The sequence below is a fragment of the Triturus cristatus genome, chromosome 3_1, assembly GCF_964204655.1.
Source record: "Triturus cristatus chromosome 3_1, aTriCri1.1, whole genome shotgun sequence".
NCBI lineage: Eukaryota > Metazoa > Chordata > Amphibia > Caudata > Salamandridae > Triturus > Triturus cristatus.
In genome coordinates, this window is record NC_140583.1 from 277,417,541 (window position 1) to 277,436,261 (window position 18,721).

Sequence of the window (18,721 nt, forward strand, 5' to 3'; positions counted from 1 at the left end):
GGTCTTCGTTGTGGAGCGGGGCGAGCCTGACTCTGACCTCAGCGTGCCGGCTGCTGCAGTCTTTGTCCTTCTGCCCGGTGCTGGTTTGCTAGTGTGCACTTGGGCTGGCTGGTGGGGGCAGTGGATGTGTGGGCTATCTCCCTGCCCCTGTGGTGAGTATCGCATCGCGGTTCCTTTACAACTTCTATTTTGCCTACGTCCGTTTATTCGTGCATCTCAGTGGCACTTTGGATTTGGTTGCAGGCTCTTCCTCCACAGGTTGTGTGTTCGGCTCCTGGTGCTCTGTTCCGGCTGGCCGCGGCTAACCCTGGGCGGACAACTACGCTACGCTCGCGTAGTTTTCGTAGTTTGTGCTACTTCGCGCTACGCCAATTGCACGTAGCACAGTGCAAAAATGCGTAGCTTAGCGTAGTTGGCATTTTTTGCTCGCTCGCGGTCCTCAATGTCAAGTTGGCAACAACGAGCGAGCAAAATTACATCCCGGCGAGACTTTTTCGTCGTTCGGCGAGATTCTCAACGCGGGGAGGTCAGGTTTCTCATTGCGGGTGGTCGCGTATGCTCACGACCGCTTGCGATGAGAAACTACCAGTCCGCGTTGAGAAAGCTGCCGCTCGAGTAAAAATCTACTCGAGCGGCAGAAAACGACAGCTCGCACTGTGAAAGATGCCGTTTTCAATGATTGCACAGTGCGGACAAGCATCCAGCACTGTGCAATCATCGCGAACAGCGCACTACGCAGTACTACGTGTATCTCGCGTAGTGCAAAGTGCACTTTGCGTAGCTACGCGTAGCACTACTACGAGAACTACGCCCAGGGTTAGCGCGGCCTTCTTCCCTGGAGGCTCCTGATCTAGTCTGGTCTCGGAGTTTGGTGTGGTCGGTCCTGGTTGATGCCTGTGTTGGGGTCCTCCTGGATTTACCTGGTGCAGTGGGCTGTGCTCTCGGCCTGCAGCCTTATCATCCTGAAAGCACCCGATCTCGTCTGATTACAGGAGTTAGGCAGGTTTGGGCCTGCTTAGTACCTGGATGGGAATTTGCCTATGTTTACCAGGTGCTGTAGGCTTCAAGTTGTTTCGTACGGTCGGGCCTGGTTCGTGCCTGGCTGGGTGCCTGCACTTGGAATTCCCGGTGCTGTGCCTTTCTCTGTCTGCTCTGGTGGGGCCTGGTTGTTAGCCTAGCCTGGTTGGCCTCCTGGGGGTGCCTGTCTTTGTTGGCTGACGTTTCTGGTCCCTTGCCTCCCTTTTTTCACCTGTTCTTGTCTGCAATGGTATTGTGTGGGGTAGGACCTGGTTCTTTCCTGGAGGGGTGATTGCCTGGGTGTTCCCGGGTTTTGTTGCCTGTTGGCCTTTCTTGTCCCCAACTCCCTGTTGTTTGGTAGGTGTTTGGGTCCCTGTTTTCCCTGTCTCTTTCGGAGGTGTTTCCGGTAGGCCTTCTGTCCAACGCGGCACTGGTTGTCGGTTCCTGGGCTCGCTGGTGGGGGCAGTTGGTGTTTTGTACTGGGTGTTTGCTCCGGGGATGGATGCTGCGTTGCAGTTGGTCTCCTGTTCTGGCCCTTTCCATTGGGGTTCCCGGCCTCCCGGGTGCTGAGGTGTGTTTTTCTCTTCCGGTTGTCCGGCTCTGCATTCCCTCCCTGGGGGTTCGGTTGCCTTCGTGTTGTAGGGTGCTTGGACTCTCCTGGGGGGAGGGGCCTGACGTTGTTGTAAATTAAAGCAGAATGTGATTAAGCATTTACTGAAAACATTAATGCTTCCGTTTTATCGTGTTTTCCTCATTATGTTGGCCGAAGTCCGGACTCCATTTTGTATTGACATGCTGCCACGTGTTCACCACGAGGAGAGTCCGACCTCTGTGTTAGTTGCTCTTGTAATCTGCCTAGTAACAGTTATAAATAGCTTTCTTGTCTATCTGGCGCATGCCCAGACTTGACCACATCTGTTATAATTAGCCTTGCTTGACCATGTGTTTTCGCGGGCCCAAGGAGTGTGTTAGCTCCGCCCATGTATTGATTCAGTATCGAGAATGACCATAAATGGTAATGTTCTTCGGCCTCATGTTGTATCCACCCACTTATGAGCCCCTCTGTTGTGTATAAAAGGGGACTGTGTACGAATGTTCTTTGTGCTACTCCTTGCAATACTGAAGAGTGTTGTGTGGATTGTAGGACCACCCTTAAGGGTTAATAAACGTTGTTTTTGTACTTTGCAGTTTCCGTGCCAACTTCCTTATAGATTTCGTTACAGAAGAGCGAACCCTTGTCTCTTGCGGGCCTAGCTGGGGCTTGTATTCATCAATTGGCGCCCGTCACGTGGGGCTCATCGGCGACTCGGATGCTCGAAGGACTGGTCGCGACGAAGGTGAGGAGTTTGGCCGGGGACGTGATCACTGCCAGCGGCGTCTTAGCCTTGGCATCCCGAGGTTTTTCTTCCTTCCCTTCCGAGCTGACCGTCTGGGTGGCGCCGGTCATCGACTGAGACCTCTTCTGTCGGTCCTGCCGTGAGAGCCGTTTGGGCGATTGTGGAGCTTGGCAGTTGGAACCTGGACTCTTGATTGGTAAGAACCGTTGTACGGTACTTGCTCCGAGTTTTGAAGCCTGGTCTGGCTATTTGAGTTTGATTGATGGTGACTAGTCATATTTTGAATTTGTCTTTGTGAAAATATATGCGTTGCAACACATATAGGCAGGTAATGTGGAGAAATTTCTCCGGAGCTGTGTAAACTTTGAACGGCGCAACGATTAAGTGCCATTTTTCTTGATAATACTGCATATTTTGCATTATTCCTAGCATGCCTGCTTTTAGCGCACTTCGTAAGTGGTGCTGCTGTTTTGGGAACCGGTTGAACCTCGAGGAATCTGCTCCAGCTCCCCCAGAGGGGACTCCTAATAGGGATATGTACGTGAAGCATGGTCTTTCTTCCATAATGTACAGCACGTTATGGAGGAAATATACGAGGAAGGATCCTGAGTTGCGATGGCCTTTGTATGGATCGTTTGATATGCGTAAGATTGAGTATGTGGAGCAGTGTATGTGTAAGCGACGTGCTCGTCAGGATATGTTTGAGTGTGTGCGATTATGGGTGAAGGAAGTGCGTGAGCGAGAGAAACGTGAGAAAGCGCTGTTTGATAAAGAACAACGGAAGAATGATCATGTGCGAGCTCAGGAAGCGAAGCGTCGGGAGGACAAAGAGCAAACGGACAGACAAGAGAAAGAGCGTAGGCTACAAGTTTCGGGTCAATATGTTGTTCGTCAGCCACTTTATCCTGTCCTTAATAATCCTGATGACGATTTTCATTTACTAGATCGCTCTCCGCCCCCTTATGTTGGCGCATCTGCTCCGCGGCCGCAAGATTCTGGCCCGGCTCCGGGTAAGGTCGACACACGGTCCATGTTATCGACCGAGCATATGGCTGATCTTCGGAAACTTTCCCTCCGTGCACTTAAGGGCAAGATGTCTAAGGATGAGTTGTTCCAAACTTGGGGGTCGTGGCAAGATAGAGAGAGGGTGTATTTTCTGTCTCATTTTTCAGAAGAAGTAATTGCTGCTTTCCGAAAATATTCTAGTATCCTTGAGCCTGACGAAGTGTCTTCGGATGCCGGAGCATTACGTAATGGTGTTTTTTCTCCCCTTAAGGCTTCTGAGGCGGCTCGGCGGCTGTTCGCTTTGCGGGACGAGGTGCTGGCCCTTAGAGAGAAAGCACGTCAACAAACGGAGGAGGAGAAGCAGTCGGATTCGTCTGCAGCAGGGGGCCACCCATCCGCCTCCCAGTCAGATAAGGATGACATAGTGCATGTTAAACCAATGCGAGAGGCGGCGCCTTTGTATGTTCCTCCCAAGGGAGCAGGGACTAGCTCGGATATTAATTCTGTCGATGCTAGGGGATATTTTGTGTATAATTGGGTTTATACTCCATGGCATAGGGCCGATGTTATGGCATTAAAGAATGCGCTGCCTGACCCCCGCAAGAATCCAGCGGCCTTCTATGAAGAAGTCGAGGGGGCCTTGAATTCTTGCATTATGACCTTAGCGGATATAGACCTGTTCTTTGGCCTTATCCTACCGCCGGATACGTGGCGCTCTGTCCGAAAGGTAGATGATGCGGTTGCCTTCAAGGCCCGGTGGTCTGACCTTGAGGATGAGGACAGGGAACGGAAGCCCGCACAGAAACCACCCCAGAATATTTTAGATCTCCCTGCGGCTATTGTGGCTAAGTTGAAGACGATTATCCCCCCTAAAAAGATTGACTGGAATATGTTAGCTGCATGTAAACAGAAAGTTGACGAGTCAGTCGCGGACTTCTTTACGCGCTTTGAGGAGACGTTTCATGATTTTAGTGGCCAGTCGCTTACTGACGACACGGGCCGCCACCTTTTCGCGGACAAATATGTGGCTAATCTGCTGCCGGCAGTTGCGGCCCGGTTAAAAGCGAGTGAGAGTTCTTGGTCCTCCGCGACACCGACGGCCCTTCTGACCATCGCCCAGTATTATGAGCGTCAGGAGCACGAGGCGAAGGGCCAGGAGGAGAAGAAATCGAAAGATCTCAAAACCAAAGTGATGTTAGCACAAGTATATGGCCCGCCCCGCCGGGGTAATAATAATAGGGGAAGGGGCGGATCTTATGGTCCCCCTTCGGGCCGATCTGATTTGAACAGGAACCAGTGTGCGTATTGCAAGCAGTTGGGCCATTGGGCCAGGGATTGCCCAGCGTTGCGTGCTTCGCGTCAGGGGCACACTCCGGGTGGCCCGAGAGGTAGAGGGGGCTTCTCGAACTTCAGAGGGAATTCCAACGATAATGTCCGTTTCGATACTGCTGGACAGCACCGAGATAGCTCAAATGTTTTTGATCGCCAGCACCAGTATCATGTATCGGACATCGATCGATCGGGATATCATGATTCTCAGCATGCATAGGAATGCGTAGGATGGGGGTCCGAATCAGTTGAGGTGCCGGTCGATCAGACGGGTCCTTATGTATCGGCTGAGGTTTTAGGTTCTACTGATCAGTTCCTAGTGGATACAGGAGCGACACGTAGTGCATTGTCTAGGTACTTGGTTCCGGGGGCTCCCCCATCCGGCTCAATAGTTACATCGGTAGGGTTTGACGGTACACTCTCCCGAAGCCCTCTTTCACAGCCCCTTGCATTTAAAGTTGATTGTTTTTCTGCGCCTTGTCCGTTTCTGCTTGCTCCGTATACACCGGATAACATTATGGGCCTTGATATGTTAAAATACTTTAGGGCTACAATCCGCTGTTCCCCTGAGGGTGTGAGGGTGATTTTAAATGACAACTACCCCCGATCTGGGCGGATGTGTACGATCTCAGAGGATGCGTTGTTGGCTACCCTCCCCCGAGCTTTATGGGCGACTTCGGACACAGATGTCGGACAAATGGTGATTCCTCCGGTCCACATTAGTGTCCGGGAGGGGGCGGTACTACCGCGCCTCCCACAGTATCGTATTTCCCAGGAGGGCGAGGAAGCTCTCATACAGATTGTGCAAGATTTGATCGCAGTAGGAGTAGTGGAAGAAGTTCCCTATAATATCTGTAACAGTCCGATTCTCCCTGTTCTGAAAAAGGACACGGATGCAAAGGTCTATAGGTTCATAATTGATTTGAGGGAGGTAAACAAGATCGTGATACCTCAGTACCCGGTGGTTTCCGATATCACGACGTTGCTTACCTTGGTCCCGCCTACGGCGACCATGTTCTCAGTGATTGATTTGAAAAATGCCTTCTTTTCTATTCCCATTCACCCTGATAGCCGATTTCTTTTTGGGTTCACATTAAACAATAGATCTTATCGTTTTTGTAGAATTCCCCAAGGCTATACAGAAAGCCCTAGTATTTATAGTCAGGCTTTGAAGCGACAGTTGGATTCCTTTGTTTTACTCGAGGGGGTCGCCCTCATTCAATATGTCGATGACATCCTGTTGGCGGCTGACACCCTGGAATTGTGCGAGAAAAGCACGATAGCCTTACTTTCCTTTTTGGCATCCCACAATCACAAGGTCTCTAGGAAGAAATTGCAATTCTGTAGACCAAAGGTGACTTATTTGGGTCACCTTTTGTCTAAGGAGGGGCGTGCACTCACACCAGATCGTATCCAAGTAATTTTGGACACACCGAGGCCATCCACGCAGAAGGATGTGCGTGCATTTTTGGGTCTTGTTTCTTTTTGTAGACAGTGGATATTGGGGTTTTCACACATAGCTAAGCCACTACTAGCTCTCTTGACAAAAAACACGCCCATCCCGATCCCCTGGTCAGATGAGTGTGACGCTGCTTTTCAGCAATTGAGACAGGCCCTTTGTTCAGCACCAGTGTTAGGGACCCCTGATTATGCAAAACCCTTTTCGTTGTATGTGCATGAGAAAGATGGATGTGCATTATCAGTCTTAGTGCAGATGCACGGCGATAAGCAGCGCCCTTGTGCATACTTTTCGGCTGTACTTGATCCTGTCGCCCGAGCATTGCCAGGGTGTTTTCGCTCGGTTGCGGCGACAGCTGTGTCAATACGGCAGAGTGAAGGAATTGTGTTATCCCATAAACTGTTGGTGTTAGTTCCCCACGCTGTTGATGCCCTGCTTAATCAAACAAAGACGCAGCATTTGACCAGTGCCCGTTTAACGGGATATGAGTTGACGCGTTTAGCTCCTCATATTACGTTAAAAAGGTGCGTGACATTAAACCCGGCCACATTGTTGCCATACCCCGAGACCCAGCCTGAGGCACAGAAAGCGCATGATTGTATTCTTGTGACTGAGGAACAAACAAAGGGTCGTATTGATCTCCAGGATACGCCCTTTTCAGATGTAGATGGAGAGTTGTGGGTGGATGGATCATGCCTGAAGCTACCAGATGGTACGACTTCAGCAGCGTATGCAATTACCACGTTACAGACGATAGTGGAGACAGCACGCATACCACAGAAATCAGCTCAAGCAGCGGAACTGATAGCGTTAACACGAGCGTGTGAGCTCAGTACAGGATTGTGTGTGAATGTTTACACAGACAGCCGCTATGCCTTCGGAGTAGCGCACGATTTCGGCCTACTCTGGAAGGAGAGAGGGTTTCTAACGTCACATGGGGTACAGATAATGCATGGGGAGTTAGTCCACAATCTTTTAACTGCTTTGACATACCCAAAGAAAATCGCCATTGTTAAGTGTAGCGCCCATAGGAAAGTGGTTGATAAGGTTGGAGAAGGGAATGCGTTAGCGGATCGAGTAGCACGGGAGACTGCGATGCAGCCCGGTACTACTGCCATGTATGTAGTGAAGTCACAGGTGGAGAGATGGCATGATGCGAAGGAGGAAGTGCGAGAAATACAAAAGACCGCTTCTGACAAAGAGCGGGAACAATGGGCTAGCGAAGGAGAACTGGACGACGAGGGTTGCTGGAGAAATAAGCAGATGGATAGATGGAAATTACCCACGGTTTTTGTACAACCTATGGTCCAGATGGCACATGGGCTAGCACATGTTGGAGCTTCCGCAATTGTGAAATTGCTTACCCAAGTCTGGGAGCATCCAGAGATTGCTAGCACGGCAAAGAGGGTGGTGCAGACCTGTATGATCTGTCTGAAGTATAACCCAGGGAAAGGCACTCGAACTCCAGCAGGAGGATTTGCGACACCCACTGCACCCTTTGAGGTTCTGCAGATGGATTACATCCAGCTTGAGCGCTGTAACAATTTGAAGTATGTTCTAGTAGTGGTTTGCGCCTTCAGTAAATGGGTTGAGGCGTACCCTGCGAAAGACAATACTGCAATGACTACAGCGAAGCTATTGCTGAAAGAGTTTTTCCCCCGATACGGCGTCTGTAGACTTCTGTGGAGTGATAATGGCCCTCACTTTGTAGCGGATGTTATAAAATATGTCCTGAAGGGCCTAGGCATCACCCAGAAGTTCCACGCCGTGTTCCACCCTCAGTCTGCAGGACTAGTCGAGAAATATAATGGTACACTGAAGCTTAAGATCGCCAAAATCCAAGCTTCAACGTCTTTGACTTGGCCAGACGCCCTGCCACTGGCGTTATTGTCAATTAGGTCGGTGCCACATTCTCGAACCGGCCTTACACCCTATGAGATTGTATTTGGACGCCCAATGAATATTTGGGGTCCACCAAGGCCTAAGGCTGTGTATGATGTACCTTGTGTGATGATGAGTGATTATCTGGCACAGTTAACGGATAACTTGGTTTCTATTCATCAACAGGTCCGAGAGGCACTCCCTGATCGGTCTACTGGCGAAGGACATGGTCTCCGGCCTGGAGATCATGTAATGATAAAGGTTTTCGACAGATCGAACAGTTTGGAGCCGAGATGGGTAGGACCTGAGCAAGTCCTTCTTGCAACGAGGACGGCAGTGCGAGTCTCGAACAGGAAGAATTGGATCCATTCCTTGCACTGTCGAAAGGTACCGCCCGGATTGGTGGAGTCTGCCGTGCTGACCGATCAACGAGACATCCTAGCAGCAGAGACAGGCCGTGCTGCGGGGCCAAACGACACTGAGGAGCTCTTTTCGGACCACACGACTTCTGGAGGAAGGCGATATCATCTGCGACCAAGGAAGTGAGATTTCCAGTACTGGGACATACTGTCAGAACGGCCCTTGGGTTAGTGAAACGGAGAGCCGATGAGGCAAGGGGGGGGGATCAGCCCTGCATTAGTGTAGCGACACCCGTCTTGGCCCGCTGGTGAAGAAATCAACCGCTGCCCAAGGGGAAGAGTTCTGACAGACCTTTTTAGTTTCAGGAAGATATCAGGGTATTGTTTCCTTTGACATGGAGAAGAAGAAAATTCTTTGTGCATTGGGGTTCATGCTAACAGTAGCTATCGTTGGTATAACCACATGGTTTGTGGAGGAAGCAACTCCTGCTCGAGAGACGCTTGTGTTGACGACTCCAGTGCCTGCGGAGCACTATTTTTATACATTGCCATATCAAGAGTTGAAGCATCGACAATCCTATTTGAATAACACTTTCATTCAGATGCTGCATCACACCCACGTTGCTACAAATGCTACGAACTGTTGGATATGTGGGATGATGCCAGCCCATCAGAAGAAAGGAGGTACGCCATTCATACCACTTCCTTTCTCTCACAATGGCTCTTGTAGAGCATGGTACACTTTGTTGTTTGCCACTCGGAAACCGACAGTGGGACGATTGCTTTTCAGACTTAATAAAGAATGCCATCAGGACAAGAATGGATATCCACAAGCGAATGGGACAATTTGGGAATGGGAAGAGTACCGACCGGACAATGAATCCATCCCCTATATCTTCACGAACACCAGAGACACTGTGGGGAAGGACAAATTCGTAATCCAAGTAGCACAAGCCCAAGCGGACCTGTGTGTCCAGAGTGTGGGTTTTATCCCTGTTGGTGTCAGTGATTGCATAACCGTGTTAAACATCGATGGGTTAAATAACAGTACCTTCCTAGCATCCCATAATACCTACTTTGTATGTGGAAATAAAGGTTATTACCGTTTGCCGGCTGGGTGGTCTGGGGTATGCTATGTATCATTCCTATTACCTCCTGTATTCTTAGCACCCGCGTCATATCATAAGGATTTAAAACTGTTGAATAATGTGACTGTAAATAGATATAAACGTACTTTATCAATTGATGAGGTGGATCAAACAGATACCAGCTTGCAACAGTATATTGATTTTAACTTAGGATTGTTCTTTTTTGTTGGAGCCGCTTTGAATAGTAGGAAGATCCGAAGATTAACGAGAGTGGTAGAAGCTGTGACTAATCAAACTGCTGCTGCTCTTGGGAATCTTACGGAAGAATTACAAATTACTAGGATTGTTGCATTACAGAATCGTATGGTATTGGATGTAATGCTAGCTGATCGAGGAGGAGCCTGTAAAATTATTGGAAGTAGCTGCTGTGTGTTCATTCCTGATCATACGCCATCCGTTTATAACGCCATTAACAAGCTGCATAAAATAGCAGCTGAAATCCACACAGAAAACGGCACTTGGTCCTTTTCTGGATGGTTTTGGGCGTTGATTACTGCCTGGGGATGGAAGGTCTTAACTGGTCTCTGCATTATTATAGCAGTTCTGTTCCTTTTCTGTATGTGTATTCAATGTGGACCATTGTGCTGTTCTGTATGCATTTCATTCTGCATTCCAGATAAGAAAGCGATTGCCGATGTTGCTCGCCAGAAGGGTCTAGCTAAAGAGGTTAAAGGAATGATGATAATTGACATATATGATGATTATTCTTGGAAGCCAGATGTCTTCAGTAAATGCTGAAAGGGTCGTCTGTTGTAAATTAAAGCAGAATGTGATTAAGCATTTACTGAAAACATTAATGCTTCCGTTTTATCGTGTTTTCCTCATTATGTTGGCCGAAGTCCGGACTCCATTTTGTATTGACATGCTGCCACGTGTTCACCACGAGGAGAGTCCGACCTCTGTGTTAGTTGCTCTTGTAATCTGCCTAGTAACAGTTATAAATAGCTTTCTTGTCTATCTGGCGCATGCCCAGACTTGACCACATCTGTTATAATTAGCTTTGCTTGACCATGTGTTTTCGCGGGCCCAAGGAGTGTGTTAGCTCCGCCCATGTATTGATTCAGTATCGAGAATGACCATAAATGGTAATGTTCTTCGGCCTCATGTTGTATCCACCCACTTATGAGCCCCTCTGTTGTGTATAAAAGGGGACTGTGTACGAATGTTCTTTGTGCTACTCCTTGCAATACTGAAGAGTGTTGTGTGGATTGTAGGACCACCCTTAAGGGTTAATAAACGTTGTTTTTGTACTTTGCAGTTTCCGTGCCAACTTCCTTATAGATTTCGTTACAGAAGAGCGAACCCTTGTCTCTTGCGGGCCTAGCTGGGGCTTGTATTCATCAACGTGGCCCTTGGTTGGGACGCTGTGCTTCTGCTGCCTCTCCCTGGTCTACTGCGACTGTCCATGGTCGGCTGGTTGGTTTCGGGGCTGCGCTGCTGGTGCCCCTGGTGTGCCTTGTTCTTGGACTTTGTCTGTTGCCTGGCGCTGCGTTATGATTTGCGCCTGGGCTGGCTGGTGGGGGTTGGGTGCCGTGTTGTGGTTTCCCTTTCCCCTTTTGGGTTCCTTTGCGGGGGCTTGGGGGTGCTCATCTGCCGGTTCCTTTGCCGTCCTTCGCTTTGGCCTCTTGCTTTCTCCCCTGTTGCTTCTGCCTCTCTTTGGGAGTGTTGGTGGGGTGGCCTGTTTGGTCTGGTGTAGGCCTGCCCTGGGGTGTATGCCGGGTTGCGGTTTTCCCTTCCGCTCCTACTTTGTGACCCCGTGCTGAGGCCTACGGCCGTGCCACCCTGAAAGATCCTGGTCTCGCCTGTTCTCCGGAGTTGTGCAGGGTCAGGCCTGGTTAGTACCTGGTAGGGTAGGGTGCCCACCTGGTACTGCCGGGTGCTGTTGGCTTTCTTTTTCTCTTGCCTGCCTTTATCTTTGCCCTGGTGTGCCTTGTTGCCGTCAGCCAGCTTTTGTGGAGGGGTGATGGGTTGGTTTGGTCCTCTCGCTTTCCCTTTGGGGCTTGTTGTTTGGGCCTGGTCCTTTGGCTCTCTGGTGCGGGGCTCGTCTTGGGCCTGTGGTGTCTCTGTTCCCTGTTCTTTGGTTGGCTTTGTGGTTGCTGGGTCGGCTGAGTTCGGTTTGTTCCTTGGCCGGTCCCTCTCCCCTTTGTGGGTGGTGCGCCTTTGGGTTCTCCTGGCATGTCCCTCCTTGGGTGGTGGTGTGTCTTCGGGTCTATGGTGGGGCCTGGGCTTTGCCCCTGTTCGGTCTTGGCCTTGCTGTTCCTGTGTTTGTCCCCTCGTTTGTCTCTGTGGGACTGGTTGGTGGTGCCTTTCCTGCTGGGTTGTAATCGGCTCTGGCGGTGGGGGCCTTGGTCCCTTGGGGGTCACCTTTGTGTGTCTGCCTTCTGCTCGCTTTACCTGAGCCTGCCTCTCCTTTCCAGGTTGTCGGCGGGGGCCACAAGTGCCCGTATTGCTGTGCCTGTACCCCTGTGCGTGTGGTCCATCTTGAGGCTGCTACGGTGTTTGTCGGCATGGGGCTCCTGGTTCCTTGTCCTCCCTGTCTGCGGGGCGTTGATTTGTTTGGGTGTGGGTCTTTTGGTCCCTTGGTGGTCGGCGTTCCAGTTCCTGGTGTTGCTGAGTCCTGGCCTGGCCTTCTGTTCTTTTCCTCTGGGATTTTCTCTGTGCCTCTCTGGTGCGGCTAGGCCTTGGCGTTGGCTTGGTGGTGTGGGCTGCTTGGCTCCCTCCCTGACTTCCTGTCGCTTTGGTTGTCCCGGGTGGCCTGGCTGGGTCCTGTGTCTCTCCCTGTTGCCCCTGGTGGTTTGGGATTTTCGGGGTTGGGCAGTTGTCCTTGTGCCGCTCCTTTCGGGCCCGTGAGGGTACCATGTTGGTGGCCTCCTGTTTGCTGGCATGTCTGTTGTTCGGTCTGCTGGCTTCTTGGGTTTTTTGGGGGAGCTTCTGCGGGGTTGGGCTTTCGGCCTCCCTGTTTATCTCCCTTGTTTTGCCCTTCTGTGGCTGCTGTTGCGCCGGCTGCTGGTTTGGATGGGGTTCCTCCCCTTCCCTGTTCCGGGTTCTTGTACAGTGCCCGGTGGCTTTGTCTTCCCTCGTCCTTTGTTGGCCCCCGGCTTTTTCATTGGGGGTGTCGCCCTTGCTGGGGGATGTTTTTGGTGTCTACCTGCTGCTTTGGGTTCCCCTGGTCTCCGTGGTCTTCTGGGTTTTGCCTCTCCCCTTTCTTTGGGTTGTGTCCTAGTCTGGTTCCGGGTCTGGTGAGCTCTGTCCCTGGTTTTCCTCGGATGGGGTCCTGTTGTTGCACCTCGTTTTGGGGGTGGGGGTGTTGCCCTTCCGGCCTTCCCCTAGCCTTCCTTTGTCAGGGGTCTCCTGCTTTTGAGGTGATTGCCTCGGTCCTGGCCTGTTGGCCTGCCCCTGTGCCCCGGGTTCTTCTCTATTGGTTTGGTGGTGTCTGCACTGGTGCTGGCTACTGGCCGTTCCTGCCCCGTGGCCTGGGTGTGTTTCTGTGGCTGGTTCCTCTGGGCTCTCTGTTGCTGATGCTGTTGGGTTAGGGGGCTTGCTCATGGTCGCTGCTCCCTCCCTTCCTGGTGTGCTCGGTTTGGGCCTGCCTTTGGTTGGTCCCCTGGGTCGGTGCCTTGGTTCTTTGGGCTGGTACTATCCTCTTCTTTCTCGGCCGCTCGTTTGGTGGCTTCCCCTGGTGTGTTGGGGTTGGTCCTGTGGCTGGTTGTGTCGTTGCTTTCTCTCCTGCTTTTGGTGGGGCCTGTTCGGTATCTCCTCCATTCCCCTCAGCTTTTTGGTGTAGTTGTTGTGGGTTCTTTCGTCAGTGTGTGGTGTTCTTCCCTTGTCTGTAGGGGGTCACTCTCTGTTGTTTTTGCTGCTGGGTTCCAGACGCCGGGTTGTGTTCCTGTCCTTGGCTATCTTCTTGCTGGTTGGGTGTCCTTTCTGGCTTTCTGTGTCCTGTGGGTGCTTCTGTTTCTTCTGGGTACTCTTCTACTGTTTGTTCAGGGGGGTGGCTGGTTGTTTCAGCCTCTCTGGGGTTTCCCTTGGGGCTTGGCTGTGGGTGCTTGGCATCCTTTCTGGCCTTGCCTGGGGTCTTGTGTTCCTCTCGGTGTTGCCCTGGCTCCTTGCTGTGTCCAGTTGTTCTGGCTCCTCTTCTGTGGTGGACTCATTACTGTCCTTCTGGTGGGGTCCGTCTCTGGTCCTTTCTTGTTGGGTTCTCCTCCTTGTCCGTTGGTTCTGGGGCTCCTGGTGTCCGTTGTCTGCCCTTTGGGTGGTGGCTTCTTGGTTTGGCTCCTTGTTTTGGGCTTTTTCTGGTCATCATTTGCTTGTCTTGGGGGTTTCGGCCCTGTTTTGTTTGGTTGGGGGTTTTCGAGTTGTGTGCTCCTGCCTCTGTTTTTTCTTGTGGTTCTCCCACTTGCTTCTTTGGGATGCCGCTTCGGTGTGGTGTCCCTGCTGTTGGTGGGGGTTCGGAAGGCCGGGTTGTTTCCTTTGCTATTCTCTGCTTTGTTAGGAATGGGACGAGGACTGGATGGACCAGCAGATAATGTCCTATTACTTACCAGTAAACTTCATTACTCATGGTCCGGTAAGTAATAGGACATTATTTATCTAACAATTAAAAGATAATTATCTATAAAATACAATTATTATTTTGAATTAACTTCCCACCCTACTTCCCAACAAAACTAACAACCCACTACTAAAATAGAAATCACCAACAAAAATAAAAACATTTGAATATTGTGTAAAATTGTGAAAATAAAAGGAATCCATCAATTAAAAAAAACAATTTAAATAATAATCAATCACATAATTATAAACATTGAGAAATTAATTACCGTTAATATAAAATTAATACTAATTTAAAATCTTCCCATTCTATTCCCTTGCAAGAAGCAACAACCCGCTACTACAATAAGAATAAATCAAAATTTAAAAATTAAATATACAATAAAAAATAACAAGCTGAACTTAAATGTATAAAATAACTAATAAATATTTAAAATATTTAATCAACTAAATATTTAATTTAGATCATGGAATAAATTACTGATACAATTATATGAATTATAGTTTACATTACTCTGCACCCTTTTCCCCAACAAACCCAACTATCCATTACTACATTATAAATTACTAACTTAATTAAAAAATGAATTAAGCACTTTAGATTACAAACTACAGAACGAGAAAATAATAGCAACTACATTAACAATACTAACAGCTAAAATTAATATTGTAACTAATATATAATTAAACAAAAACGTTTTCAACTGTAATTTATGTAAACAATATTAATCAAATCAATATTAATTAAAACAATATGTACCAAAAAAAGATAATCTTGACAACAGCATTCTGTGACATGATTTTTGTGTATTAACAATATTTTTGACATGATGTTTATGTATCATGATATTAAAACTCAATATTTTGGCAAACACGCTACAAAGCTATTGTGCATAGAGGTGTCTATGGACACTCTCAAAAACTTTTAGTGCAAAAATTCTCTTTTTTTCACCCTGTAATATCTTTATGTTGAGCTCATGCTTGTTATCTGGCCATCTCTGCAGAGGATTTTTGGTTACAGCAGCAAAGGTGTGGAATACTCTCCACTTTGCTCTTTACTCTGAGTCTAATTTGACTTCATTAGGTCTTAAGGTCTTTTCAGCAGTCCTTGGGTTTTCTAGCACCATGATCCTTCCGTAAACGGGCACTTCATAAGTATTTTCTGTAGACCATGGACATACATTACTTATAACAAGTAAGGACATAAGCCATAGTCCAGAGGCTCTCCTGCGAAAACATAATACCTGCATAGGAGGGGACGGAGGGTGGTGGTAAACATGGGCAAGGAAATAGGGTTTGCAATAGGGGACAAATTCAAGGGTCATCTACAGAGGTTGCAACTAGCTCTAGTCACAAGGATCAAATGTCCCAAAGTCATGGTTATCAGGAAAGGGCGATATATTCTAGAAAGATGTTAATAACTCTAGTATTTCTCCAGGCCACGAGGCCCGTGTTCCTATTAGACATATATGGAGCGGAGATTCCAGGGGCAGGCGTATTCGGTACAGTGATAGATGTGTTCATTTTCTAGTAAATGGTCACTTGGTGTAATGTGACAAATGCCTCTGTGTTAAACGTTGTGACAGGATACAATAGATCCCGAATGAAAATTTCCCTTCTAGGTATGCGCTAACGAATTGATTGGTAGGTATCTAGTGACAGTAACATGGGTACACGTCAGTGAAAGCACAGGTGCCTTTGTAGCTCTCAATAGGCAATGAGGGGGGCGATGGCCCGGAAGTGTGGCGCCAGAGATTCTGCATCGCATGCCAATATGCCAGGTAGATGTTGGGCAGCATGTTGAGGCGCTACAATAGCCATTGTATCTGAGCGCCATAATAGCAGTAGCGTGAAGAATTATCAATGATAATGCACACGGGAGGTGGAGGAGCAAATCAAAAAAGTGTTTATTATTACCAATAGTAATCTTTTTTCCTTTTTAGCTACCTAATACAAACTAAAAATTTACAAAATAAAGAAGGTCGAAAAGTTTTGGTTTGTAATTTACATGCAGCTCCTTGACATTAGTTTATAACTCACAAAGGTCACAAAGCTGAATAACAAAAAATTAAAACTTGCGACTAGCAGTTAGCACAGTGATCTGTGTAAAAAAACATTAACCAACTGAGTTATCTGCAGGGATTACAAATCTGTGAGCTGCATGGAACACATGCTTTGCAGTAGGCACACTATTCCTCTATGCTATTTTATGATGAGACAAACCTGTGACTCGACTGCACACAGATCTCTCCAGCAAGTGCTGTAACCACCGCAAGCATCTTCACTGCTATAGGGGTGGGCAGAATTTGTGTAGTCGCGCTATGCAAAGCTCCGCGAAACTGTAAAAAATCTCCGCGAGCACGCAGAGTTCCGATGCTTTTTTCCTGTTCGCGAATGCTGTTTGCGTGCTCAGGGGGAAATATCTCGCGAACACGCATTTTGAAAGCGCGCAGAAGCTAAAATATTCTGGGAATCCGCGGATAGCGAAATTTTTGGCAATTCCACGTTCTCCGCAGAACACGAAATTACCCAAATTCCGAAAATTCCGCGAGTGGAAGGGAATTTACCACCCAGGCCTACCCTTCTGCAGCCTGTTTGTGACAAAAGGCGTAATCGAGAACAGATTTCTTATCACATGTCCTTGTTGCCAATTTCATAGGTGGCACTGGCGCAGAGTTTTAAAAAAAAATATGTATACGGTCACGGTGAAATCAGAATCTACTCATGTCTCAGTGTCTCGTGACTTCACCTCCTTTCTACTTCTATCCCTTTCCTCCAGTGTATAGGATCCTGATGTAAATCTTCCCATTTCCACTGTCCACAGCGAAATCTCGAAATGCTGCCAACAGTAGTGTGTCTGATGCCATGGTTTTAATGGTGAGGCAGTCACAGGTACTCAGTATCTGCACTTCTTTCATTTGAAAGGAACGGCACCTGCACTTCTTAGCAGGGGCACAATACTTTCAATAGGAGAGTACCTGCACGTCGCAGTATTACAAAGGTAGTGTGGGGTAGTAAGGACCTAGACTTTTATATTTCCGTTTAAGCTGTGGTTTGATCGCAGTTAAAGGTGCATCTTTTCACCGAACCCGCCAGGAAGAAGGTTTGACTCTTCATTGCTGGGTTCATTCATCCCTGCGAAGTGGCTTGAAACAGACGTCTCTGCATCAGGTGCATTGACTCGTCTTGCTACCTTACCAGCGATCGCAGCAAATAATGTGAAGTGGGGGAGCAAGAAGTTAGACTTAAATGTTTTGCAATAAGACTTTTGAAGACAAAGTAAACCGAGAGTAGTTTCCTTTAATATAGCCGGTCCCATCAAATTAATGACTTTTGGGAACTGTCACTAGATCTGCGGGAGGCGGGGGTAGCTGTCTCTGAGACGCCAAGGCAGAGATTTTGGACAGTTTCCACTGTGATAAATGGCTGTGGTTATCTGTGTCCTTCAGACACTATCAGTATAAGAGCGGCCTGCGGAGGGGGCTGGAGTTCATGGGCCGCAGTGCTCACGGTCCTTCTCTCCCCCTCAGGCCCTTGGGAGGCCGCTCTGCTGTCCAAATGGTGACAAGTGGTTTTCGAGCAGTACCCGTGCCCAGGGCGTGCCTGCATCCGTCTGCACCTGCCGAGGCAGCGCTGAAGTGCGCCTCTCCGTGAGTGGGCGGGGCACAGAAGAGCCGTCCGGGCTGTGGAATAGGGCAGAGCTCCGAGGACAGGCGGAGTGAATGGGGTACCAAATATTGCACAGCACCGGCGCAAGGATGCTCACCAGGGCTGCCTCCCGCTGGCCTACATGGGGTGTGCCCTGCTGCGCCTCGGCGGTCTCCTGCCGCCACGTCCATGCCCTGACCACCGAGCAGGGGTCCGCGTCCGTCCAGGGAAAGCTGCCCCGGCCCTTTGATGAGATCCCGGGCGAGTGGAAGAACGGCTGGGTGAACCTCTACCGCTTCTGGAAGGAGGACGGCTTCCATAACATCCATGGCCTCATGGAGAAGAAATTCCAGACCTTTGGGCCCATCTACAGGTGAGAGGGCCTGGCAGGCGTCAGTGGCGTAACGCAAAACGATGGGGCCTCCCCGCTCCATGTCCAGCCGGAATTCATAGGCTTCAGGTTGAGTGGGCCCCGTGCTAGGTGCCTCCCTTCACCCTGCGCTGCAGGAGCCTGTGCTTGGGTGCTGGAGGCACAGGTCAGGCTAGGCTTGGTCTAGGACTCTAGGTAGAGGTGACCGAGCCACCAAAAGCGCGAGCCTGAAACCTCGCTCTGGATGAGCTCGCGGACTCTTTGGAACCTTGAGCCAAAACGAGTCGAGCTTTCATGTGGCTTCTGCCTGCCACCCTCATCTACTCTTAGACCACAAACAGGTAAAAGCAAAGCATTAACATTTTGGTAAAATAAAGGATAGACGGATAGCTGTTTAGTGTCTGAGTTGCAAAAAGTGAAACCAGAAAACCTAGATTAATCGTGGCTTACTGTTTAACCAAATGTGTGATTTAAGGCAAATTCTTTTTCACTGATCATCATTTTCTTCGTTATCTTATATGAAAGCACATTCAAATACGTGAGTTCAGAATACCAGCTGCGCAAAAACTATTTGGGTTTGAATTAATATACTATAATGTTACTCTGTCCATAAGAAG

At 49.0% G+C, this 18,721-nt stretch overlaps 1 protein-coding gene across 1 annotated transcript in view; it reads left to right on the top strand.

Moving 5' to 3' along the window:
• Positions 1 to 17,774: 17,774 nt before the first annotated feature.
• LOC146860101 (cholesterol side-chain cleavage enzyme, mitochondrial-like) overlaps positions 17,775 to 18,721 on the top strand; it is a 219,375-nt gene continuing 218,428 nt past the window's right edge. The window contains exon 1 of the mRNA XM_085643887.1: positions 17,775 to 18,107. Coding sequence (XP_085500013.1) covers positions 17,809 to 18,107 — 299 coding nt within the window. The 5' untranslated portion in view covers positions 17,775 to 17,808. The remainder of the gene's footprint in view (positions 18,108 to 18,721) is intronic.